The 25,876-nt window shown below is 39.0% G+C and overlaps 1 protein-coding gene across 5 annotated transcripts in view; it reads left to right on the top strand.

The window, feature by feature from the left end:
* Window positions 1-25,531, top strand: part of MAP4K3 (mitogen-activated protein kinase kinase kinase kinase 3) — a 65,830-nt gene extending 40,299 nt beyond the window's left edge. For 2 of the 5 annotated variants that reach the window (XM_068186518.1, XM_068186514.1), the window contains 18 exons: window positions 264-302; window positions 592-645; window positions 3,549-3,591; window positions 3,800-3,962; window positions 4,954-5,063; window positions 6,381-6,422; window positions 6,651-6,735; window positions 7,783-7,862; window positions 10,316-10,376; window positions 10,462-10,579; window positions 12,436-12,494; window positions 14,379-14,482; window positions 15,228-15,399; window positions 17,487-17,555; window positions 17,657-17,749; window positions 19,344-19,414; window positions 21,893-21,948; window positions 24,026-25,531. In XM_068186518.1, the coding sequence (XP_068042619.1) occupies window positions 264-302; window positions 592-645; window positions 3,549-3,591; window positions 3,800-3,962; window positions 4,954-5,063; window positions 6,381-6,422; window positions 6,651-6,735; window positions 7,783-7,862; window positions 10,316-10,376; window positions 10,462-10,579; window positions 12,436-12,494; window positions 14,379-14,482; window positions 15,228-15,399; window positions 17,487-17,555; window positions 17,657-17,749; window positions 19,344-19,414; window positions 21,893-21,948; window positions 24,026-24,113 (1,507 nt within the window). In that variant the 3' untranslated portion in view covers window positions 24,114-25,531. The remainder of the gene's footprint in view (window positions 1-263; window positions 303-591; window positions 646-3,548; window positions 3,592-3,799; window positions 3,963-4,953; window positions 5,064-6,380; window positions 6,423-6,650; window positions 6,736-7,782; window positions 7,863-10,315; window positions 10,377-10,461; window positions 10,580-12,435; window positions 12,495-14,378; window positions 14,483-15,227; window positions 15,400-17,486; window positions 17,556-17,656; window positions 17,750-19,343; window positions 19,415-21,892; window positions 21,949-24,025) is intronic. The other 3 variants (XM_068186519.1, XM_068186517.1, XM_068186515.1) reach the window with 2 other exon arrangements.
* The last annotated feature ends 345 nt before the right edge of the window (window positions 25,532-25,876 follow it).

Raw genomic sequence — 25,876 nt, 5'->3', positions numbered from 1 at the left:
GTAAGGGGAAAAAGGACCATCACACTTAATAGCCATACATTAATAAACACACATGAAAGGGTGTTGTGTGAACAATAAATTTTAAAAAATTGCAGCTGTGTTCATTTTTATGTGGATGTTGGATGAATATTCTGAAAGCCAGCTGAAATAACATACTTTGAATTGTTTACTGAAAGAATCATAGGTGCTTTTGTTCTGGCTTTTGATAATTGTGCTTGTGTACCACAATTAAATTATGTTCTTGTTCTTATTTAATGCTGAAGGAGTCTCTTAAAATCAGTTGAAGAAGAACTACATCAGCGGTAATTCTATTTCTTTTTTCCTCTCCTGTGTGCTTCAGAAGTAATTAATGCATTGATTTTTTTTTGTCTGTCACAACTGCTTCTTGTTTGTCCCTGTGCTTGCTGAGAGCCTGTGAGAGAGGCATAGTTGTCTAGATTGCAGCTGTACTTTAAAGAACAATAATGTTTTTTTAAAAAAAGACAGTAAAATTCTATAAAAGAGGTAGATTTTGAGCTCAAAATCTTTCACAACAGTCAAGATCATTTTAATACAACTCACTCAACCATAGTACATTGTTTATTTTCTTAGGGGACATGTGGCACATTTAGAAGATGATGATGATGCAGACGATGATTCTAAACAGTAAGTCCTTCTTGTAAAAATAAATAAAATCAGATTCTTGAGTAGATGAGTATTTGAAAAAAAAGGTTGAATCACATTCTGTAACAACTCATGGTTCTTTTTGTTATGGCATTCTTGAAGATAGGTATTTTCATGTTGTTGCTAGATTACACCACCGTAAGTTGTCGTGTTCTGCTGCTTGTTATAAACTGGGGGGAGGGGGAAATCTTGTTCCTTGATTGATACAGTTTTCTTTATATTTTCTATTATGGAACAAAATCTTTGCATCCTTATGTTGAGCCAGTAATTTGGCTGACAATAGTCCTAGTGCCTTCTTTAGAACTGATAACTATATATCAAAATAAAGCTCATGAAAAATAGATAAATTTATACATTACATTCCTCCCTAGATGTTTGAGTTTGTTCTGTCTGTGTTCTCAACTAGGAGGATGCTTGTATGGGTGCTTGGTTTTTGGAATAGAGCTGAATTCCTTTACTCAGAGAGAGCAAGGTTATGTGACTGTAAAGGCTTGTGTCAAATTAATGATGTTCATATTAAATCCCACTGGTATAAGTATTCTTGGGCTCTGTTTGGTTGATAGATGAGAACTGAAACAATTTAAAAAGCAAAGCCAGTACGTGTAGATTTACATTCCTAAATAAATCTGGTGTAAAGACCAAAAAGAACAATGCCATTGAGACATAATTTTTGTTTGGTTTCTGTTAATGGCTAATTTGGAAAGCTGTTACTTCATACAAGAAACCTTTAAAACATGTGTTATCTATTGCTGGCATCTCTCTCTTGCAGAGAACCAAACTATAATCTCTTTCTTTTCTTGAGTCATTTTACTGCTTTTGTGAGCCACCTCAGCTTGGTTCCTCCATCCATATGAAACTCTGGATGGTTTTTTGTGTAAAGTTCTGTGTCTGTTCATTTTTATTTAATGTTTATTCCCCCCCAACACTTCTTTCTCTGTTTGCAGCCAGTACCATCAATTCAGTAATGTTCCAGGCCTTGGAACCTCTTGATCTCTGCTGTCTTGAAGTGCTAGCACCTATTTCTTGGAGTACTTTGAGATCCTTGTTCCTTGCATGAGCTCCATCAAAACTTTCAAACAGCATTGACTTCAGCTGCTTACGTGGCTGTTGTGTTTCTGTAGGTTTTTAGGTTAGGTGAGAAAGAACCTGAGATAGCTTCTGGAGAGGTTCTAATTTGTCTGACCCCGGGGACCAGTAGTCACTGATTGTCTTCCAGAATTGTCTTGGTATTGTTTGTTTCTTCTGATATTTCATCCTAAGCACTTTTGCCCTACAGAGAGGGCCTGACAGTGTGTAAAAGCTTGAATCCCTCAGCCTTGGGTCAGACAGATTCTGCATCTGTGCCTTTCTGTTGGTATCTGCTGCAATTATTTGTTCATCTCCCTGGTCTTGAATACCTTTCTGTGGAACCCACTGAAGATTCAAGGCTTTGGTTTGATTTATATTCTGTGAGGTAGAGCTGCAGCTGAGGATCACATGTGACATCAGTCACTTCTCCCTTCAGATCCAGAACAAAACCAATAAATCCAGTGTATCCCTTCCAGCCCAGACTGGTGCCACTGCATGAAACAGGGTGATAGTAGCAGCAGGGAATCCATGTTTCAGAGAACAATATAAAGTTATCACTCCTCATTTAATAATTTTGATGGTTATGGTATTTCTTTTTCTCTCATGTGCAGAAAGGCTGCCAGTATTTGAATTTCCTGGTTATGGAAACTGGGAAAGCAGCAACTACTGGGGCACTGCCCTGCATGAATAGCAGTGACAAACTGCACCTAAACCCTCTTGTAGAAAGGAGGGCACACAGTCCTTTGTACACACATCTGTCGCATGCATGCCAGATTGTCGCCTCTTTGCTTTCTTTGGCTGCTCAGTAACACTGGTTGTCTGAAATGCAGGAAGAATACAAAAGAAATGGAAGTGGAGCTTGAACCCTCATGACTGAGGACTTAAACTTGAAACTGAAATGCATGACACAGGGAAACTTGTTCTCAAAATCCCCTTCCATCTTCTCTGAAATACAAACAACAGATAAGTTGCCAGGACAGAAACTCCTGGAAAGAATGAAGCCAAGCAGACAAGTTGTTGACCTGTAAACAAACAGGCAGATATCTTACTACTTTGAACATAGTTTAAAAATAAGGAAAATACTGTGGAAGAATGTCAAGTTTCTTAGTTTATTTAGTGGAAATAACTTTCTGTTCCTGGAAGATTAGGAAACAGGACAGTGGAAGAGGTTTGAAAAACATGCAAAATTTCAGAGTTTAGTGTTTTCTTTTTAAATGCAGTGTATTTTTTAAACCACAGAGCCAGAATGCTCCTGATGCTTCAGCTGTGTTGTTTTCTGATAATATCTTGTACTCTTGGACCAAACTGCTCTAGCATGAAAAAGTTCTTGCTGTAAAAAAAGAAACTCATCAACCAAAAATCAACCAACCAACCTAAACATGAGGGCTGCTGTCCACTGCAGATGGATTTTACTTTTATGTGTAAGGCTCTTTTAAGCCATCAGTGTAAATTTTCCAGGGAATGATCTTCATTAGTTTTCTTTTAACTCCCCTTCAGCTCACTGATAACTTTCTCCTCTCAACAGAGCAAAGTCAGGCCTCTTCTGATTCTCCCTGCTTTGTTCTGCACAAGTTTGTGCATCTTCAACAAATCAGTTCCTGACACTCTCTGCTCTCTGGGGGGGAACCTGTGATCCTTGTTTTCATTTAGTATCTGAGGTATAACGAAATGTTTGAAAGTATCTGTGATGCAGTTACTTGGGTGTAATAGTGCTCTTGATAAGTTAATGGTACTTATTTGTATGGCATTTATAAAACCCTGTCTCTTCTTGAAGCCTGCAATTCAAGTTTTCTCTGTTTTCTTTCTTTTCTTTATAGTGCTACTATGAAACCTAAAGTGCCGCCTCCTTTACCACCAAAGGTAAGTGAGGGGGATTTGGTTGCTCAGCAGAAAAATGCACTTTAAATAAATAAATGGAGAATATTTAAATTACTGTATTGGTGGCCCTTTACTTGTGAAAATTTGAGGACCCAAATGCGGTCTGTGGGGTTTTTTTCCTCATTAATAAGTGGCATGGATACTTTGAATATTTTTTCATTATTTTTGATAATTACTGTGTCTCTTTCAGCCTAAATCCATATTTATCCCCCAAGAAACTTATTCTTCTGAAAATGAAAATCAAGGGACAATCAAGAGATGCCCAACGTCAGAGAGTCCAGCAAAATCTACATCTCATGTTCCACCCAGACCACCACCTCCTCGATTACCTCCGCAGAAATCTAATCCTTTAGGTAATAAAAGTGACCCCAAGGAGTATACAAGTATTTCTTAAATAATCTAATGTGATTTTATTTCTGTATTCTTAACTGTGCAGACTTTAAAAGATATTGAGGTAATTTTTCTATGGTGGGCAAATTACAAAAAGTGCATGAAAGCCAAAATTCATGAAGAAAGCGTGCTTTAACTCTTAAGAGGGTCAAATGTACCTTCTGTCAAAGTCACTGACACAATTCCTGCTGATGCCATTGGTGACACAATTGCTTTCCTAAGCAACAGGCTTATAATGTAGAGTATCAGGACTGGTAAAAAAGAATGTTTGTAGCTTTCAGGTTTAGTGTGTCAGCTGTAGTTATCGTTTGTCATGTCAAGATCAGAGTTCTGCTTTCAAAATTAGCTTTTGTAAGTAATGAACTGGGTTGGGGAGTATAGGAGGTAATTGTGTTTGTTTACTGTCTGCTCTGACTGTTCATTTTATGCCTTTGTCAGTCTGATGCCTTGAGAGTTGTCTTGGACTGGCTTCTCTTAAGCAAGCTCAATGTCTGCCTTTTAATTGTTGCTTTGGTGGCTTTTCCTTGCTTCATACTTAGTACTGCAGTTAATTTTTAAAATTTGACTCTAACAAGGCTGTGTTTCTAAGGAATCAATAGCTGAAGTGTTAGCTATTGGCAAGTATTTCTAAATAGAAATTCACATTTTCCCTCATAACTGTGACTGCATCCCTCTCTATGCTCCCGTTAGAGTTGTTAGATTGGAGTTATTATGTCAGAGTTGTTACATTAATTACCAAAAGTCATGGACTGAGACTGAATATGGCTTGATGGATATGTGTACGTGTAGGAACATGATTGCCTCAGAAATAAGTTAGGGTGTTTTATACTATATTGTATATAGTATATGTTCTGACTTAATTGGTAATTCTGGCCCACTTAAAAGACTTTTTAAGCTAGATTACTCTTTGAGGTGAAGGCAGAGGAACACATTCTTAACTGTGAATCTTTCTAGGTAATGGAGTCGCTTCTGTGCAATTAAATGGTGAAAGAGAGGAACTGCCACATCAACAGAATGAAGCTAGAGACACTAACTTTTCAAGGAAAGAAAAGAAGGAAATGCTGGTAGGTATTTAAGCTCCTGGGTATCCTTTTAGAGATGTCGTGACCGTTCTGCATGTGCAAGGAAAAGGAGCAGGCGTGCCCTTTAATATGGAAATTATGCTAGATGGCATCTTGTTCACTTTGAACCAAAACACAGTTTGCCTTGATTGTCTAGTCGTGATACAGCCTTATGCTGAAGTTTGTCAGTGTTTCATTTTCCTTAGAAACAAACATAATCACAAATATATCCAATTCTCTTGGTCTTTCACACACCTGAGAGACATAATGAGAGTCACGTCTTGTGCTGTACTGAGCAGTGACTGTTTAAACAGATGGGGAGATGAGGGAATGGAGCATACTCTAGTTAGACTAGATTAAATATAACATGAGACTGCCCTCTTTGAGGGCTCTTTCCAAGTGTGAGGCTGGAAATGTATTTTTTTTTTTGTGAGAAATGAAGAGGAAATAGACTAGAAACACAGTGATGAGTCTTTGTTTTGTTTTAAGGAAGTGCCAGTAATACTGGCAGTACTTTGGAAAGTAGGATTACCTGGACAGCTTTGAACTTGTCATTTGAAACTGTGTGTTTGAAGTTTACCTGTAAAATGGGTTTGTTTAGAAGCTTGTTTGTGCTAGGAGAAATTGATACTGACACAGGAAAGTGCATGTAGCACGGAGTGGTAACATTTAATGCTGCAATACTGAAGGGTTGAGCAATTGTTACAATATTGCTTAAACTCTCTAGTACTGGAAATGGCATTCTTACAGGCACCGCTGTGGTGTGAAAATGTTGCACAAGACTGCAAACATTCAATGAGGAGGTATTAGGGAATCATAGTGGAGACTTTAATGAAAGAAAATTACACTGAGTGTGTTGTTTTGGGGTTTTTTTTTGGGAGTTTTAAAGTTCTTCTGAAAGTTCTTACGCCTTCTGATATTTACATATTTCAACTGAGTTTTCTCCCACCTGTTCATGTAAACAATGATTGTTTTTCATTCTTCTTTATGGGTAGAGAGTATTGATGAACTGTTGGTTTGACCAGTGTGGCTGGAGAGGTGGCAGTTTCACCGTCCAGTCCACTGTCACTTTTGGAATTCTATATATTGAGGAGTCAGAAAATAAACTTCCTTTTTGGGTTCTTTTTCTTCCCTTTTACATCTAGCCAGCTTCTGTGAGTTATTTCGTGTAGCAGTGTGACATTTGGACTTTAAAACTCTCAAAAGAACAAGGTGACACTGAGTATTTGTAGTTATGCTGTGTGTGGGGAGGGAAATACACATGTTCAAGCATGGTGTGTGTGTGTGAGTGTAAACGTACTTTTAAATTTTATTTTCTAGAAACCAATTAGTAATGGCCTTCCTCCCACACCTAAAGTACATGTGAGTATTGCTGAGTCACACAAATGCATGTTGGGAGCAGGGTGAAAGAGCACATTTTTTGAATGTTTGTAGTATTTGCTTTTTTACTTAAAAAACCTAATATGACTGAGCAATGCTAAGCCAGTTGTATGACTCTTAACCTTTTGTTACTACTTGAAGTAAAAATAATCCTTTTGGGAAGGTCACATTTTAATTTTTCGTATGTATTTAATATTTTTACTTCTACAGATGGGTGCTTGCTTTTCAAAGGTTTTCAATGGCTGTCCATTAAAAATTCATTGTGCAACATCTTGGATAAATCCAGATACAAGAGGTACTATATGATGAGTATTTTACCTATTTTGTCCTGTCCTTGAATTTCACAGGTGCTTAGATGTGCAGGACTATTCCTTTTAAAACAGACATATATTCATATAAGCAGGAGTCACTCTTTAATTATGCCACTGCTGTCTCAAGTAGTGTTGTTTTTAAGATATATTGAGTGAAGTTTTTTGCTTTGATTGAAAAGAATAAATTACATTTGAAGTTAAAAGACTCTTCTCAACATTATAGTCCAAAAGAAGACGATCTTAATTTATTTGTAAAAAATCTGACTTTTTGAGGTCTTAGCTGAGATTGATTTCTTAGCTGAGATCTTTCTGACCCTACAGGATTCTGCAGCTGGTTTTGTTGGGTTTTTGTTTTTGGTTTTTTGGTTTTTGTTTTTTTTTCCCATAAATTTTAGTGCTTTAATATCTAGCCTGATAAAAAGGATAGTAGGTAATATTGTGCTCACTTTGCCTGCCATTACACCCTTTGATTATCAGCTATATAGACATACTACTGAGCTGGTCAGCAAGAAAATATTTGTCTTTTTTTAGGAACTGGTATTAGGGAAGGGTAAATCCTTAGCAGTTGGCATCATCTCATAGGAGATGTCTGCCTTGTTTGCATGCCTATGTACAATCCAGGGATTTGATGTTCAAGAGGTGAGGCACCCACAGACTCCTGAGAAAATGTTCAAGTCACTACTGCTGTAGAAGTACTCTCAAAGAAGGCAATGGATATTTCCATAATATATGGAAATGTCTAAGTAGAATATGCTGAAATTATTCACGTCATTTCCTGCTTGTGGTTGAATCGCTTTTTAAAAAAAAAATCAATTATTACTCAAAAAAAAAAAACCCTGAGCTTTCCTAATGACTTAAAACAGCCCCATTCATAAATTAAAGCTTCTTTATCAGGAATAATTTTCCATGCTTTCAAACACTGTAACTATTGTAGTTGGATTTGTTTCTGTGTGTGTAGATGCTGTTTTTTGGTAAAGGTGTACATACCTTCCTGAATCAAGATTTCTATTTCTTTTTGTTTGTGTTTGCAGATCAGTACTTGATATTTGGAGCAGAAGAAGGTATTTACACACTGAACCTCAATGAACTTCATGAAACATCAATGGAGCAGGTATATTTCTGGTTTAAAAAAATTACATCACATTTTTAACCCCTTAGATTAATGTTGTATAATCCTTGTAAAAATGGTTTTTACTATATTTACATAGGCACTGGCTACACTGAGAATTGCCCTAAATATTTGCTATTGAGGATACTTTTCAGTCTTGTTTGTGTTTGTAGGCTGAACCGTGTTTACATAGGAGATCTTCATCTCTGTGTTTTGAACTTCATCATAGTGCATTGTTCTGCAGTTAAATGATTAGGTAAATAGTATGGAATTTCCCTGGTGCATTTTGGATGAAAGTTTCTATTTTCCTTAAAACTTCATCACAGTACAGAATTTTTGCAGCAAACATTGTGGTTCAGCTACAGGGAAGCAAGGAGATCCTTTACTCACAGGAGTCCCTTCTTGTGGTCTTGAAAGCAGCTTTGCTGATGAGACTCAGCTTACTGAATTCCACCTAAAGCTCTGTCTTTGCAAAGTCTTACAAGATGTAATTTTTTAAGGGATGCAGGGGAGGGGAAAATGCAAGTTGCAGGCTTTTCTGTATTCTCCAGCTCTTTTGTTACTCTCTAAGAGACTTGTTTTCTTTCTTGCCTCCTCCCTACCGTAGGGAGCTGTGCACCCGCCATCAAGATGGAGAAATTTGCAAGGACAGCCTTCACACTGTAAGCTGGAGGCACTGGTGTTTGTTCATCCTCCGAGGTCCAGACGTTTTAGAGATGTCTGTTTTGTGGAGAGGGAGGTCTAGCTGAACTGAGCTCAGTGTAACCCATGATCATACTGATGCTCGAGTTTCCTCATTTAAACATAGCTCAGGTACCACTCTGCTGCTGTACTGCAGTTGTAACAACTACCCTGAGAAATATCACTAATGCAATAATAATTCTTATAGGCCAGGTAGACCAAGGAAAGGTTTGGATTTTTTTCTTTACTGTTTGGGGTTTGGTTTTGGTTTGGTTTAATCGGCAAGGAAGGAGAAGAGCTGTAATGAAAATCACGTAGTGTATTGCCTAGTGAGCTTTCAGGGAAATGTTTTAATAAGCACTTAGCGACAAGAAGAAATGCTTGCTAACACAGCCAGTCATGTGTGGAACAAGGAACGAGTGACAGGTCAGTTTACCTGCTAATTTGAAGAATTGCTGTTCCTTAATCCTCACATCCAAACCTACTGAGTCACAATATGCTCATGTACCTACAGAAGGTCAATCAACCTTGCATGTTAAATTTCAATATAAGCACTGTGGTAGATTATTACCATAGCTGTTTCTAACAGTGTGTTTAGGTTGTGAGAAGATTTCAGGAATAGAAGTGCACCCTCTCTGCTAACCATTCATTGCATCATTATTTATGATAACAGTCAGTAGGGCTTTAATAGCATTTCCGAGTTTTGTGGTTTATGTCACTGTTTACTCTCGCTCTGATACAACTCAGCATAAAAGCAAAAGTAGTGTCCTTGATTATTTTTCTCTGTATTTCACTTCACCGGTGGACAAAAGAGACGTAATACACATTTCCAGGAGTTAGAATAGCTTCAACGTTAATATTTTATTCTTTTTTGGAATAGTTATGTTTTGTTTTCTTTTGTGTTTTTTTTTTTTAAGAACAAAACAGGTGTCCTCCTGAATGGTCCATCTAGCTCAATAGTCTCTTTCCTAAAGTGGCACTGGGAAGTGTCAATGAACTTAGTCACTGTGTGTTCTCCTCATACTCCACTGGAGTCCGAGTCAGGGATTTTGGAGGATCCCTGCCTACTTTTTGTCCCCTTTTGGACCTCTTGAACATGAGTAGGTCTAATTCCTTGTTTGTGTTGGTGCTTTCCACCTCCATGACATCCTGTGTCAGTAAGTTCCAGAACTTAGGTGTGGGGGGGGAAGGGGAAGTAGTTGTGTGTTGCTTTCACCCCCATCTTTTTAGGAATTGAAGAATTTGACAAAAACCAGCTCTGCCTTGACCTTTTGTTGCACTCGTTCATCACTTGAGTGAAATGTGTAATCATGAAGGTGAAGAATCCCTTCAAAGTGCTAGTTTCAATTCTTTCAAGAGATTTGGACTGTCACAGGCTTTAGAATGGCTGTGGTTTATTGACCACGCTTGGTTTACTGAAGTTTGTTGTTGAGCTTTTCTTCTTTGAAGGAGAAAATTCAGTGGTTTTTGGATTTTTTGGAAAAGGGTTGATTGATCTTTATAATGACATCTTGTGGAACAAAATATACCTGAAGACAGGAGTATAAAATGTGCTAATAGTCTAAATGTTAATTCATATATTAATTATAGTGTGTGTGCCTAAGATTGAATTAAGTCTGGAATCCAGGTAAACATTACTTGGCTTAAACTTACTTCTGCTGCAAAAAGCAAGTCAGCATTAGCTTTGTCCTGTCATCTAAGCAGATACTAATTGATAATTGTCTTGTGCATATCAAATTGAATGCTACTTCTTTGTTTTTCCTTCCATTTATCAGCTATTTCCTCGAAGATGTACCTGGTTATATGTCATGAACAATTGTTTGTTATCAATATCTGGTAAGTTACTGTGCTGTCTTTCAGTGGTAGCACTGGTAAACACTTGGTTTCGTATTTGAAGTGTGGTTTGTTTTCTAATTGCCAGGTAAAGCTTCTCAGCTTTATTCCCATAATCTACCAGGACTCTTTGATTATGCAAGGCAAATGCAAAAGTTACCTGTTGCTATTCCAGCACATAAACTCCCTGACCGAATACTTCCCAGGTAAATACACATCATTGGATATATCAGAATATCTTAACTCTGGGAGTTCAGGAGATGCTTGTGAAGCTCTGGGAACACCAAATAGCGGGGGGCTCTGTTCAGATTGCAGTAAATGACTTATGTGCATTAATCAGAGGGTTGAGCCCTACATTTACACGGATCAGGATGTGAATTACTCTTGTTAGAGAAATGGATTTTGGTACACCTTACCTCCTGGCTATGAAAGCTCTTGTTTCTGAGCATAGCTCTTTTCAGGTATAGTCTAGTGTGGCAAATCCTGCTTGTACTTGATGCTGAGCAAAAGGTATGGCCATGCCCCTCCTGGCTGCTGCAAAAATTAACCCTGTCGTGACCAGAGCCAGGACACTGCCAAACAAGCCTTAGCAGTAGCCCATTCAAATCCCGGCAGAAGCTAGTAACACTAATGTAGTTTGCAGGAAAAACTTTGATTCATAAAGTGTATAGTGAGACACTGGTTCTTCTAGTAGAATAGGATTTCTGCTAGGAAATAATATTGTAGAAAAAATGATTCTCTGCTACCTTTGGTTCTGTTAAAAGTCTATTAACATGTAATTCTTGGGTTCAGGAAAGGCTTCTGCTTGTTCAGTTACCTGCAAACATAATATGGTGCAACACTTGTCTGAAAATTGTGTTCTTCCTAGAGGGCAAATTCTAAATAACTGAGAGATAATTTGTGCTTTGAATTGTTGTCTTCAGTGTACTTGCACTATTGTTCTGCTCCTCTCTTCCAAATTTGACTTTGGTGGTGGGTGACTTTGGCTTGAGGACTGAATCAGCAGTGGACTAATAACCATAATTACCGTAAGGATCATGCTAGGAAAACCAGACTAGATTCTGCCTGGAATGGTACCTCACCTGAGTTGCAGAGGACTCAGAAAATTTCTTGTCCAGTCATGTCACTTCCCAGGAAAAATGCAGCAGAACCTGAATGTGAGTGCCAAGCCAGTCATTCAAAGGCAGGAAAGATTAATTTAACTGATCTGTTTTCCTGTTTTACCTCTGGTTGTAGGGTGTTAGGGTAGTCATATTTAGCCAGGCAGAAGACAGACATTTGAAGTATGTAGGGGAACCTAATTTTTCCTACCAGACAATAAAGTGTATTCTTAAACAAGTTTCTGGCTACTATGATGGTGAGTGCTACATGCAAAATGGTAAAAGCAGAGGTTTTGGTAGAGAAAAGGCAAAGCAAAATTGAATTTGAAGTAATTTGTGAGTTTTATATATTCATTTACAAAATGTTCTAACCTCAATTTATGATACTTGGTAGGCAGACATTCAGTAGCAGAAAATACGTCTGTGATAATGACAGACAGATGTCTGCCTCCTTTCCAGCTTCTTTCCCTGGAGTGTCCTTGAGCAGTTCCATTCAAGCCTTCCATGACTTGTTCCAATGACAGTTTGTGAGCAGTACTCAGTTTTCGTGCTGCTCAATCCTTTTGCATTATCAGTCACTTCTGGGCAGTTCCATTTGAAATGTTACACAACTGTTTTCCCAATTCATAGCTTTGAGTGCAGCATCTGTCTGTCAATCTATTTATTCTTTTCTGCAGCATCAAATTAGTTATTTTTATTGTTAAGAGTGCTGTGGCCGGTCTGAATAGTGCCTGTTGTCTTCTGATGTATGTAGAAACTCTTGAGTCCTGTTTCCAGTAAATAACATTTTGACTTATCTGATAAATTTTCCCATTATTGTTTCCATGATTTCACAAGAAATATACAAACTTGTATTTTGTAGTTTTTTGGTGTGGCAGATGTTTTTCTATCAGTGAATGTCAAAAAAGAAAATTCACTCAGTTGTTGTAGTCGATCAGTAATTTTATGTTTATCTTTTGCAGGAAGTTTGCGGTATCTACGAAAATTCCTGACACTAAATGGTGTCAAAAGTGTTGTGTTGGTAAGTGAAGGTCTGGAGAATAAGTGTGAAGGGCAGCACAAAGTGTGGCAATATTAAGATTATCGAGTTAAGTTTAGGAGGTAAAGGGAGAAGAGACTTTTGTCATTATTATGAAGCTGTGCATTTGCAGATGGTGAGCTCTTTCAGGTTAGTCCTTGCGTTTAAGCAGTGAAAACTTTCCTGTTTAGCTCTTTATATTTAAAGACAGTTTACAAGAAATGCAGAGAAGCAGAATGATGTCAAAATTCAAACCAGTCCTCAAGAAGAACCTAATCTCTGTGGATGGAGAAACTTAGAGACGTGTCCATCAGGATTAAGCTACCTGCATTCCTAGCAGAAGTTCAGTTATCAACATTGGGTGATAAAAAGCAAAGGAGTATTTTTAATTCTTTGAGGACAATGTTGTCTCTGAAGCCTTTATAATGTGTTTAATAATGTGCCAGCTACCAAAGTCTCAAAGCTGCACTGTGTTAAGACATGTTCTAAAAGGGAGGCAGATTTTACAAAAACCCAAACCACTATGAACGTTAATGAATGCTGCAGGGAACACTCATGGGATGACAGGGGTCAGAGTATGTAAAAACTAACTTTCTGACAGAAAAATTTATTTGGAATTCCCAGTGTTTCTAGGTTTCTGTTCATAAAACAAGAAGCCTTGTGGTGTGCTCCTCTGTGATTCTGTGATTCCTGTCCTGCCAGGCACAGAATCTCACTGGGGTGCTGTGCTACCTGACATTATGAGGGGAGTCTTCATATTCAGAGACAGCTCAGCCTCCTGGGCCTGGAGCCCTGGTGTGTGATAGACGTGAGGGATAATTTGTGAACACAGCAAGAGTGGCTTTAAGAGTCTTACTTTGTGTGCCTTGAGCCTCCATTCCTGCTGGCACATAAGTCTGCTTTTGGCCTCGGGGCAGCAGGAGTGCCACAGGAGGCAGAAAAAGACGAGAACTTCTGGTCTTCTTTCTGCACCTTGCAGGTGTTGGTGATTGTTTTGTGGTTTCTGCTGCTGAGTTCAGCCTTACTCAGGGTCACAGCGAGCGTGCACTTTGCAATCAGTCTGATGTTGAGTGAGAACTTTTGACTGCACTTTGCAATCAGTCTGATGTTGAGTGAGAACTTGGACTAGTGAAATGAAGCACTGATGTTTAAGGTGCCAAGGGATTGCTGATGAGTTTCTGTGGCAGTAAGGTAGTGTGAGCGTATTTCATTTATGATAGTTCTGGATTGTGGAAGCTTGTAATCTAAGCTGTGTTGTTTATTGCCTGATGGCCCGCAGTCGCTTCACTGCACAGTAAAATCTGGTCTTTAGATGTATTTGTACAAAGTGCAAAATAACTCTTTGCTTGTCTTAAATGAAATATTGGCAACGCTTAAGGAGTGAAATTTTGTCAGTATTGTAGAACTGAAGTTGTGAAACTTCACAGGGCCTGATTTTGCAACTCTGTTGTTCTCTGCCAGTTTTTAATTGAGTTCTGACAATGGAAGAGCAGCACTTCCTGCTCCTCTATTGTTCTTCAGTTTCAACTGGATTTCCTGATGGTCTAGAATTGTTCATCAGAATTACAGAGCTCCTGGATTTCAGACTGGCTGTGACAGTGCTTGAAAGGCAGCTGAACTGTTCACTGCCTGCTGGGTAACTGTGTGTTGTAGAAAAAGGCATTCTTTAACAGCTTGCTTGTGGTGATTTTGAGACACCTTAGGCAAACCAACACAGCAGACCCAAGACACTCCAAGTGTGTGTGCAATCAGCTATTTTTTAGTTATATAAAAGATTAGAGTGGGGGTGGTGGGTATTTTCCAAAAGTAAAAGGACTTACATAGCTGGAAATTGTTTATCATTTGCGTGTGCTTAGTACACTAATATTCTCTATCCTTTCTTGGCAGTGAGAAATCCCTACACAGGCCACAAGTACCTTTGTGGAGCACTACAGTCTAGCATTGTTTTGTTAGAATGGGTTGAACCAATGCAAAAATTTATGTTAATCAAGGTAAAATTACAATTCCTCTCATGTTGTCTTCCAGTTATCTTGTAGTGGCTTGTTAAGAATAAGGATTAGCCATTTCTTGATTTATTAGACTTTTCTCTTGTTTTCTGTTACATTATATTGACAATAACTATTTAAATGTGTAATTTATTAACTGACTCAAAAGAAATGTTCATGTTTTTGGGGTGCACTTCAGTTAGAGAGCCAAGCCATGAACATTGCCCTTCAGTTGCACAATAGAAAACTGAGGCTGGCAGGCTGAGACACGGGTTAACAGTGGTCTTGCTCCCATACTAGAGAGAAGGTGACCATTTGTTCTATGTTTTTTGACACTGAGGTGCCCAGAAATGCTTGTTATCTCCCTGTATGACATCACCTGGAGAGAGGCAGAGCCAGGGTGGGCTCATGTTTCTAAAAAGACAGCTGCTATAACTGGATCGGCCTGGAAGAGAAGGCTTAGAGGCTCAGTAGCCAGTGGGAGAGCAGTGATGAGCACTCTTGTTGTCCATGGGCAGCTGCAAAGGACACACATGATAAAAGACATGCTATTTTATTTTAACTGAATTGGCATGAGGTGCTCCAAGCTTCTTAACTCAGGCCTTTTGTATCTATCAGTTCCTGTTATCTGAAGAAGTAAACCTAACATTACAAAATATGTCCTAAAATTTACCATACACTTTGAATATCTAATAGCAACTCAGAATACATTTGTTTCCCTTCTAATATCTATTTTTGCTTATTCATCTAGCACATAGATTTTCCTGTACCTTGTCCACTGAGATTGTTTGAAATGCTGGTAGTCCCTGAGCAGGAATTCCCTTTAGTTTGTGTTGGTGTCAGTAGAGGAAGAGACTTCAACCAGGTGGTGAAGTTTGAGACTGTCAACCCAAATTCTACCTCTTCGTGGTTTACAGAAACAGGTTTGTGTGCTGTTGTCATTGCATTCCAAAATGTTCTTTGCTCTTCTGTTATAGCTGAAGCACTAAAAGGTAGGCTTCTCTAAGGAAGCAAATGGTTAAATCATTAAGGCTAAGTGATAATTGCAAGTTCTCTGCTTAGAGGGGTATCTGGTTGAACCATCTTGCACGTGCACTATTTTTTAATGTTTCTCCTTGTTGAACTGATTGAATTCCTTCAGATTTTTGGTATAGTAGAGGATGGAGTTATGGTTTCTTGCATTTCCATGAAATAGGCAGCACTTTATTACGCCCTGTGCTGTTTTGTGCACTACCCTGGCACCGTGACTTCTGTTTATTTAATTGGTTTTAGTAAAATTGCATTCTGAGCAATTCCTTTTGACATCTCTGGAAGATGTATTTTATCTCTCCTGCAGTGTGCCGCTATGGTAAGAAATGGTGTTATCACCTCCTGCTGAGGTAGAGCATTCTTCTGGTGTTTATGGAAAGCAAAAAGTATTAGGACCACTGGTAGCAGGAAACCGAGTGCCTGCCCATCACCAGTGTGGGCACCTTGAGTGAGATGGCCACCATCTGAGCAACAGCAGAAATTCTCTCATGGAAATGTGCTAAGAATTACTTTTTTAGAGTTACAAGGTTGCCCCCTGAAGCTAGATGCATAAGGAACCATTGGTAGTCATAGCTGGCAGGTTCAGAAGCAGTAAATAGCTTTGGTTTTGCCTGTCATGGATCCCTTGTTGGTTCGTGGTGAATTTATACATAGCTCTGTGCTGGCATACACGTGTGCATGAGTCCAGATGAGTGTGTACTGAGGAATTCACTAGCAAGAACACTTTCCTCCAGGAAGATACCCACTGATCTTGCTGCTGCTGAAAAGTGCACCAGATTTTGACACAGTTTAAAGCATAGTTAGAATACTCAAAGTGAGCAGTGGATGGCCAATTAACGCACTTCACTACTTCAGACAATGCATTTTATTCTCATTCCTTCCTACCTGTAACTGTGTGAATTTATAGCACAGCCCATAAAGGAAGCATGCTGAAATGTCCTGTTATCATTTCTCTCTTAATGTTGTTTGCATTGGTGCATAAATGCAAGAGTACTAATCCCTTCTCTGTTTTTTTTTTTTTTTTTTTTTGCATTGTGCCTTCCACACTTTGTTACAATTTCCTTGCATTACTTGTGTGTTCTTGTGTTATGTCTATGTTGTTGTTTTCTCCTATTTTTGTATCTCAAATTTAAACCCTTTTGTTGCATCAGCTTATTCCCGTCCCCTGCTGGCAATGACGCAAACAGATTTTTATTTTTTATCATTTTAACCGGAAGCTGCTTTTGTGTTCTTAGGTAATGTGCTCTAATTTCTCATGTCTAATGGATTCCTGAGTTTCTCTTTGCTATATGAAGGATGCCTACAGAATCTGCCAGTAATGTTGAATTAGAGCTGCTTTGTATGTAACTTTAATGTTAACAAACAAATAGACCAAAACTACACTTCTCTTTTGAGCTGACATGTCCACTAATCAGTTGTGGGTCAAATTCCCATTTGCTGGGATGGAGACTGCTGCAGCTGTAACTCAGAAGAGAATAGCCCTTCTTTTGAGGGTTTGAAGAAGGAAATAAGCCCCTATTTTTGGAACATCTGGGGATGGAACATCTGCAAATAGCATCAAGAATTAAGTAATAGTATGTGAGTCCCTGTCAGGATTTAGAAATAAAGACAGAAGAAAAGTGCAGTGAAGCAGCATAGTGTGGACAGTCACATATATGTGCCTTTTTGTAATAGCAATATTCCAGTACACCAACAGAAAATAAAGGGAGAGCAATGTACACGTCAGTTTGCTTTTGTGACATGGCTCAGAAAAGGCTGAATTAAATCCATACTTCTGTATTGTAGCTTCAGTTTTCCTTTCACAGCCAACATGTTGGATAAGTGGACATGCATCTCTGAGAGAAGAGTAATGTCACTGGTAGGATGATGATTTTAAATAGATAAAACACACTAATCCATCAAAATGTCTCAATCTCTAGAAGTTCCATTTCAAATTTCATGCTAATGTATGTTATGAGCTAACACTGACATTTTTTTATAGACACTACGGAGACGAGTGTTGTCCATGTAACACAGCTGGAGAGAGATACCATTTTGGTGTGTTTGGATTGTAAGTTTAATATCAACTAAGTATTTATGCATAGTCTGTCTTCATATTAGGTTCTATATTGAGGATAATCCTTGGTTAACATATCCTTATTTTTTGTCTAGGCTGCATAAAAATAGTGAATCTGCAAGGCAGGTTAAAATCCAGCCGCAAACTGTCGTCGGAGCTCACGTTTGACTTTCAGATTGAATCAATAGGTAAGCTGGGTTTCATTATTAGTCTTGAATATCCCTGGAGGTCAGAGACTTGGGCAATCACCATCTGGATGAAATTGAACAAGAATTTAACAATTCTGCATCTGGGATGAGGGAGTCCCAGTTATGCGCACAAACCGGGGGATGAGAGGCTGGAGGGCAGCTCTGCAGAACGAGATCTGGGGGTTGGGATTGATAGCAAGCTGAAGACGAGTCAGCAGTGTGCTCTGGCAGCCAAAGGTCACGACCAGCAGTAAGGACTTGGAAATTATATGAAGTTGCATATGGGAAAATTCAGGTTGGATATTAGGAGAATGCATTTCACTCAGAGGGTGTTGATTGCTAGACTGAGCTCCCCAGAGAAGTGGTTGCAGGACCAAGCCTGTTAGAGCTCATGCAATGCTCTAAGCAATCCTTATGAGTCTCTTCCAACTTGAGATCTTCTATGAATAACTTGTTCAGTGTTACAGTAAAGAATTAGGTATGCTACCTGTCTACTCTTTGGCATTTGGAACACTACCTCACTCATTTCACTTTGTGTGAGAAGACTCAGTAAAAGGTCCAGCATGTGCTTTCCTAGGAACAACTGGAATGGAGTAATAATCCTGGAGTCTTCTTAGATTAAGCTGAATGTCTTCTAGCCTCTAAAGGAGACTTCTAGCCTCTAAAGGAATACCTTAACACAGCCTACATGAACTCTCTGCCTAACCCGTGCCTAACTCATTTGCATGTGTGTTTGTGCAGTCCATTTTTATAAAGCAGCTCAAAGACTAAATTATATGATATGTCACCGGTTGCATAAATTCTATTTCCTTGTGTAGAATTTGAATGAATTAAATTTGTGAAACAGAATAGATTATTTTGGCAATTCTCCAGCAGTCACATGCCTGGATTGTACCTCCTGCTGTTGAAAGAGGAGCAGGAGGGATGTGTGCACAGATGAAGGCTGGCACCAGGAGAGGAGGAACAGCGGGTTCTGAAATTGTCAGAAGTTGCAGGGAGTTTATTTCTGAGGAGAAGCTTTAAAGTTTCAGGCCCTCCAAAGATAACCTCCCACAGAGAAGAGGACAAGAAACATTGCCACTGAAAACATACTTTTATGGCACTTGATGATTGGGAATGGGGGGAAGGAAGGATTGAATGTACTTGAAGCTTCTCGCTCTGGGACCTCTGCATGTACTGTAGTCCTCACCCTGCTTGTCACAAATGAGCTTCCAGTGGCCTTTACTGTCCTGGCAGTGTCTCCAAAGACACTCCTGGAACTTTCCTGTTAAAATTCCATATATATTGTCTGCAAGTATTAAAGGGATTTCCTGTTCAAAGAAAATGACACATTTAGGACTAGACATTTAGAATATTTTCTGGTCAGGTGGAAATGTTTTTAAACTCTGCTCATTAAACAAATAAATGTATAAATGCAGCTACTTTTGAGGCAGGTTTGGTGATTCCTGGGAGACATTCTGCAGTCTGAGTGGGTGGATATCATACAATGGAACATACATGTACAGATTTCAAAACTATGGTCTTGTGCTTTTGGCCTTAAAAGCAAGGGCTGAGTTTATGCCTCAAAACTGATTCCAGTGTTCTTTCTTGCCAGTCTGTCTACAAGACAGTGTGTTAGCATTCTGGAAACATGGCATGCAAGGAAGGAGTTTTAGATCAAATGAGGTGAGTACTACGTTTTGCTTCAAATTCTGGCTTCTCATGTAAGCCACGTGGAGGAGAAATGCACAATGCTGTTGTCTGAAAAAGAGTGAAACATTTCAGTAACTTCCTAGGTTAGACCTAGCAGCTGGAGTCTCATTCTAAGCTTGTTTCATAAGCTATAAAGCATTGGTGGAGCTGTACAAGAACCCCCTCACATCTGAGACCAGCAAGAGACCAGGCCTGAATGCCATAGAAAATATCCAAGTCTAATTCTTGGTGATATTAATCTTCACCTTAAATTGCTTTGAAGACCACTGTCACTTCCTTAAGCCTCTCACATATGAATGCAAAAATCTGGGCTTTGCCAGTGGTTCCACTGCTAAACTTCAGCTTTTTGTCACAGTGTCAAATGAGTTGCCTGATGTTTTTTAGTCTCTGCCATGTTCTCTTGGCTAAAAAAACTTTGAAGAATTGCCCAGCTTACACAAGAAATATTTTTCCATCTGCAGTAGAAAAATACCAGATTGACCTAAACATGGTTGCTTTGGTTTTTTTCCTAAAATCTCCTTGTAGTCACTTTTTTAGCCCATTTGATGTGATTTTTAGACAGAGTTGAACCATTATAACTACCTTCCCAAATAGTTTTTTTCCCCTTCCCCTGTGTACCTGTAAGTGAAAATGCTGTACTTTGTAGGAATTTAAAGAATCTTTTAATTTGTTTATTAATGAATGTTTACAAACCTTGCCAGTTATTTCATCAGTGTTTCATTGGCTGAGAAATTGAGCTCATTATGACTAATTGTATTTTAAGGTACACATACAGCCACACCACACCAAGCTTAGATATCTCACGTTGTCCCAGCACCACGCTGATTTGCACAAAGCTTCAGTTGACCCAGTCTGTGCTAACAGTGAGCCTGCTCTGTGTGAACCAAAGGCTGGAGTCAGACTGCTTCTTATTTCCGAGGTGCAAATGTTTATGGTGGCATCTGTGCATTGGTGGAGCACTCAGTGGCTCTGCTCCAGCAGGGAGAGGCCATGTCCCAGTGTGCTGCAGCCCAAATGGATGCCTTTTGTTGTTTATGTAAAGCATCAGGGACACTGGCTTGCTTTGTTGCTGTCAAGCCAAAGCCAGAACCTAAATGAAGAACTGAAAGCAGAACTGGGCTGTTGACAGAAGAGCAAGCCACCTAAAACTTCTTCTCTGTAGAACACATCTAGGGTAAGCTTTTGGGCCTTTTTAAATTATCTCTCCTAGCTGTCCCACTCGCTGCAGCTGTTAAAATAAATAAATGTATTTTCTGCTGTAATATGAAAAACCTTCAGTGCCAGGCTCAGGTCTTGACCATATTTGTTACTTTGGGGGAAATTTTGTGCTATGTAACAGGTGGGAAGTTGTTGCATGGGACAAAAAGCTGACTGACTTAACTTGCAGCATTTTTTTCTTTGAAGACATCATTAGTTCAGATTCCCTATTCTAATACAGTTGGCCTAATTGGGGATGACTTGAGCTGCTTGCAAAGTTATTTCCTTCCACAGCTGTGACCTTCCACCATGGTTTGATCAAGTGTGAAAAATGAAAGAGGGAACTGTGAATTCTGACACAAGAAGTTCAGAATTGGGGCAAAGATTGTACAGCTTTAGCCTCACAGAAAGCAGAAATTAATTTTCTTAGAAAAGTGAAGGATTTCATTGCTGTGAATTAAAATTCTCTTGCAAGTCCTCTGCACCAGAAGTGAATTCAGTAAGTCAGCTAACATTACTAGGGTCTGGGAAGGAGATAAGAATGTCTGCTTTCCCCAGGAGTGTGAAATTTGTGTAGAAGAGGAGCTTTGTAAACAGTGCTGCCTGATCACAGAATGACTAAATACCCCTTTGGAATATGCACTGGGCTTTGGTTGACTTCACTGATGAACGTGGTGATTTTCTGGGTGCTTTGGTATTCATATGATCATAAAGATGTGTCACACGAGTACAATTCACCAGCAGAACACATAGGTCTGTTACACTTGTCTGAAATGTCAAAAGATGAAGTTTTCTTTTTGCAGTGGGCATGAGTACAAATCAGATTGTTTCTCTGCTAAGATTTTCAGAATATGAACGTAGTGCATTCTTACTATAATTCAGCATTTCAAGAAAATGTGTTTTATGTGTGATTTGCTTGACCCATTTTTGGATGTACACTCTGGAGTGACAAAAATCTCGCCCTATCTCTTTCGGCCACGGCTCTAAAGAGAATTTCACTGGTAACTCAAGGACCAAGCTGAGCCCTGCCATTGTGCTTGCAGAGGCTACCAGAGGAATTCACGTAATGTGGGAGTAATTACAAAAAACTTTTATATCTTAGCTAGAAGTGACAGTTGCATTGTAATCCATTGGATTTTAATTGGCAGTCATTGGTAACATCGTTCATGGTTAATTCTTTTCTCTTTATTAATGTAAAAACAAAATGAAAACACTTGTGTTCTTAATATGTAAATATTCCTTTTTATTGTCTAGATCACACAAGAAATTTCTGATAATACAAGGATATTCAGGCTTCTGGGATCTGACAGGTAAGATGGGAAATAAAAGGGACATACTAAAATAAAGGAATAATGTGTGTTCTCCTACCTTGTAAAAGTTTTTTGCATGTTTCTTGCAAATTCTTTTTTAGGCATCTTAGACATTCCTTTGTGTACATGTCTACCTTCCAGTTCTTCACTTTTGCTTTTCTCTTTCTTAAATTTAAAAAAATAAAAGTTTTTAAAAGTGTTTGTGAGCTTCCAGAGGTACTCAACCATGCAAGAAGCTCTTACTTGGCTGCAGACACTATCTCCACGAGTATTTTCCTTTTTGAATTGAAATTCTTTTATTTAACTTGGTGAAATCTTTACTTTCAGATGTTCTGCAGCAGTAGCTCATCAAAAATCTGCTTCTGGAGATAAATGCAATAAAATACTTGAAAAATTTAAATATCTCACTTTCACCCCAGAAAGGAAATCTACCAGTTCTTTTCCCAGCATGACTGTTCAGGTCTTGCAGGAGCTCTTGATAGCTCCCGGTGTAGCTATTCTTTGGCATCTGCTTTTGGGACCTGTCTCTGTGACCCAAGTGCTGTTTTAGGAGCGTCACTGACTTCCTCAACTTTCTCTGCCCTTGTGTTGAACTTTGTACTTGTGTAAGAGCCACAGAAGCTGCCGCTGTTTTGTCTTCAGGGGAGTGCATGCTGATATGACCGTTTCACCAGTAATGAATTCACAAGAACTGCAGAGATAGGCTTTAACTTTTCTTTTGAGAATTGCTCTGTCTTACACTGCTTGCAGTAGACCCATGTGGCATCTTAGAATGACATTGCAAAAAATTGCATTGTAAAAATGTCCTCTTCCCCAAATATGGTCCCATCTCTTCTGGATTGCTCTGATAGTTTTCAAGTCTAAGACAATGTTTAAAGAGTTTGGTCTGCAACAAACATTCATTCCAATTTCTTCACATGCCCTTTTCCTTGCAGATCTATCCTGTTTTGTGCTTGAGCTGTGAAGCCTTTTTCCAGTAAAACGAGTCCTTTCCTAGGCAGTTCGTAGGAGCTGGTGTTTGTAAAGCAAAAACCTTGATGTTAGTCTAATAAAAGCTTGTGTGTTGCTTTCTCCTCATGGGCAGGGAATTGCCTGATTGCATGAGGTGTCATTCCCTTTGTGGAGCACATTGAGTAGAGGTCAGGTTTTTTGGGCCATAGTTTTGCAGCAAGCAAACTTTCCTGTCTTGATGCACAAGAGGGATTTGAGTTTCCCACAATCTCCCTTCACTTCAGGGTGTTTGTGGAGGAGAAGTCAATCATGAACATCCTGGTCTGTTTAGCAGTTTTAGCAGTTCTTGCCTGATGAAAAAATTGTAAATAGTTTGTGAAACAAAATTGTGATGGCTAATTTCTCTTCTTTGAAGAGAAAGGTCTGGGCTAGGACATCCCTTATGATCTTTGCAGTTTCAGGCCCATGTAACCCAGTCTCTTGTCTCCAGTGATGGCCAAAAGTGGGTGGCAAGAAAAAGTAAGAGAAAAGACTCTTCACATAGTAGTCCTTTCCTTGAGGATTCTCTTTGCCTGCAAATTTTTGTCTCTGCGACTTTCAGAGCTGGGGGAAGTTTCTGCAGGCTCAGAGATTAACTAGAGGTGCTCACAGAAGAATCAGCTTTGTTCATCTGTCATTCCTGTGGCAAGGGGCAGACTAACAACTCTCAGAACTGGAGCCTGATGAATGGGTTTGCTTTGCAAAGCTCCAGGAAAGCACAAGCCCAGCAGGGGAGTGATGGACCCTTTTCAGAAGTCCTCACTAAAAGGATGAGAGGCAACAGGGATACATTGCAGCAAGAGAATTTTCCAGCTGCATAAAAGGGACAAACATGACTGTTGAGGACAGTTCAACACTGTAGCAGGGGCCCAGAGAGGCTGTGGGAGATCCTTGGAGACCTTGTCTGGTCAAGACCGTGAGCTTGCTTTGAGGTTGGCATTGGTTTGAGGGGCTTTTGGACTAAAGGCATGCAGGGAAAGAGAAATAACAGTCAGATGGATCCTAGGAAAGAATATTTAATGAAGCCCAGGGTTGTTTTTAAATGAAGGATCACTTGACGTTGTGGCTGTTTTAATTTCCATTTTAGGGTCGTGGTGCTGGAGAGCAGGCCGACGGACAACCCGACAGCCAACAGCAATTTGTATATCCTGGCAGGGCACGAGAACAGCTACTGAGAGCAGCACGTGGCAGCAGCTCGCTGTGAGGAGAACACTCCTGCTGCAGCAGCACTCGTGACTGGCTGGAATTGCACAAAAGCTGCAGTAACCCCACTTGAGTTACTTTATAATTTATTGTGGCACGAGAGGAAGATGAGAATTGTTTGTGGTATGGACACAGAAGCATTATGATACCACAGAAGTGCTTAATTTACTGTTATGTAATCTTTGTACATATGCAGTATTTTTCAGTGAAACTTCTTGCTGAAGCCCTACACTGACTTTCTGTAGATAGAGGTCCTCCTGTTAAGTACAAGTGTCTTACCTGTACAGATGTAAAAGTCACTGAGGATGCAGAAATTAAATTGGGGTACTATTATAAGGACGTCTCATGTGTTTATTATAAAGTGGGATTCTAGCAACAAATATAGTACATTTAGCAACACTATTGTATTTTATTATATGTAATTTACTAATACAAATAAATATTAACTTTTAGAAATTGTAACCAAGGCTGTAATCAGATTACAATCTTGTTTTAATTTCAATACAACACACTGGTGTTCATGTTTGCACAATGTATTGAGATGTGATGTATTTAGTCACAAAGGTAAGCTGTGACTTTGTGGATATGACTTGGACTTCAGAGTTCCTTTTTTTTTTTTTGTTTATTTGGGTAGATTCCTTTGTGAAACAAACCAGTTAAACACCTGTATTTTTATATTTAATTAAAACTTTCCTTTTGATTACTTCTCTATGCTTGAAAACAATACCTTATGGATGGGTGTCAGTCCCAGACTAGTGGTACCTGGCTGTAATTCTGCAATAGGTGTTTGAATTATTAGTGTATACAATGATAAAAAGTAGTTATTACTATTTGTCTTACTAAATAGTTTCATATCACGATGAAAAGGAGCAACATTCCACATTGTGGAAATGGCTCAGAGATGTTGCCATTTTGACTTTTTGTTTTTGGCCTTATAACCATTTTCACACTTTTCTTGATTTTAGGATGTTAAAACATGGCCAAAATTTAGTTACTACCTCATTGAAACAATACAATGGTTACTACGCATCACGGGAACTTAGTTTTGATCAGAAGTATTTTTGATTGCTATTTTCCAATGGAGTGTGTAAATGCCAAGTTTTAAGCAAAATGCACACATTTGACTCCTTTTTTTTGTATATGTTCTTTATATTTTATTGTGATAATATACACTAAAACCAAACTAAATTAAAAGTGATTTATGGCCTGCGTTATTGTTGTGATGGGTAATGCTTTGAAATATGTTCCCTAATGTATATAATGTAAAATAAATTTTTTTAACATGTTGTTGTACAATTAGATTATCACCTGCACTGATTTTCCACATAAGACTAAAATGGAACATACTGAGTTTCAATTCTGCTATTAAATGGTTGTGCCAAACACAGAAGCTGGGCGTCTCTGAATGTATGAACAGAGGTTGTTGCTGGAGCTCCACTCAGCTTGGGTTGGCATCAATACCCTTTTGGCCTTTGGGCAGTGGACATGCTGATTTGAGCTAAGTCTTTCCAAATTCCACCTTGTGTGGTTTCTTCCCTCCTATTTCCTGCTCTTCCACCTCTGTTGATTGCACAGCTGATTTATCCTTTTTTTCAGCAGGTTTATTTTTCTGCCTGTGGGCCTCCAGCTCACTGCTTCTGCCAGCCCCATCGTGGCTGTTCCTCATCCTGAGCCTCGGCTCACCCTGTGGGGGAAGAGGTGGTGGCACAAGCCTCACTGGGGAGCAGCTGAATTC

This window comes from Anomalospiza imberbis, chromosome 3 (genome assembly GCF_031753505.1).
Source record: "Anomalospiza imberbis isolate Cuckoo-Finch-1a 21T00152 chromosome 3, ASM3175350v1, whole genome shotgun sequence".
Classification (NCBI taxonomy): Eukaryota; Metazoa; Chordata; class Aves; order Passeriformes; family Viduidae; genus Anomalospiza; species Anomalospiza imberbis.
This window is presented reverse-complemented; position numbering and strand designations above follow the sequence as displayed.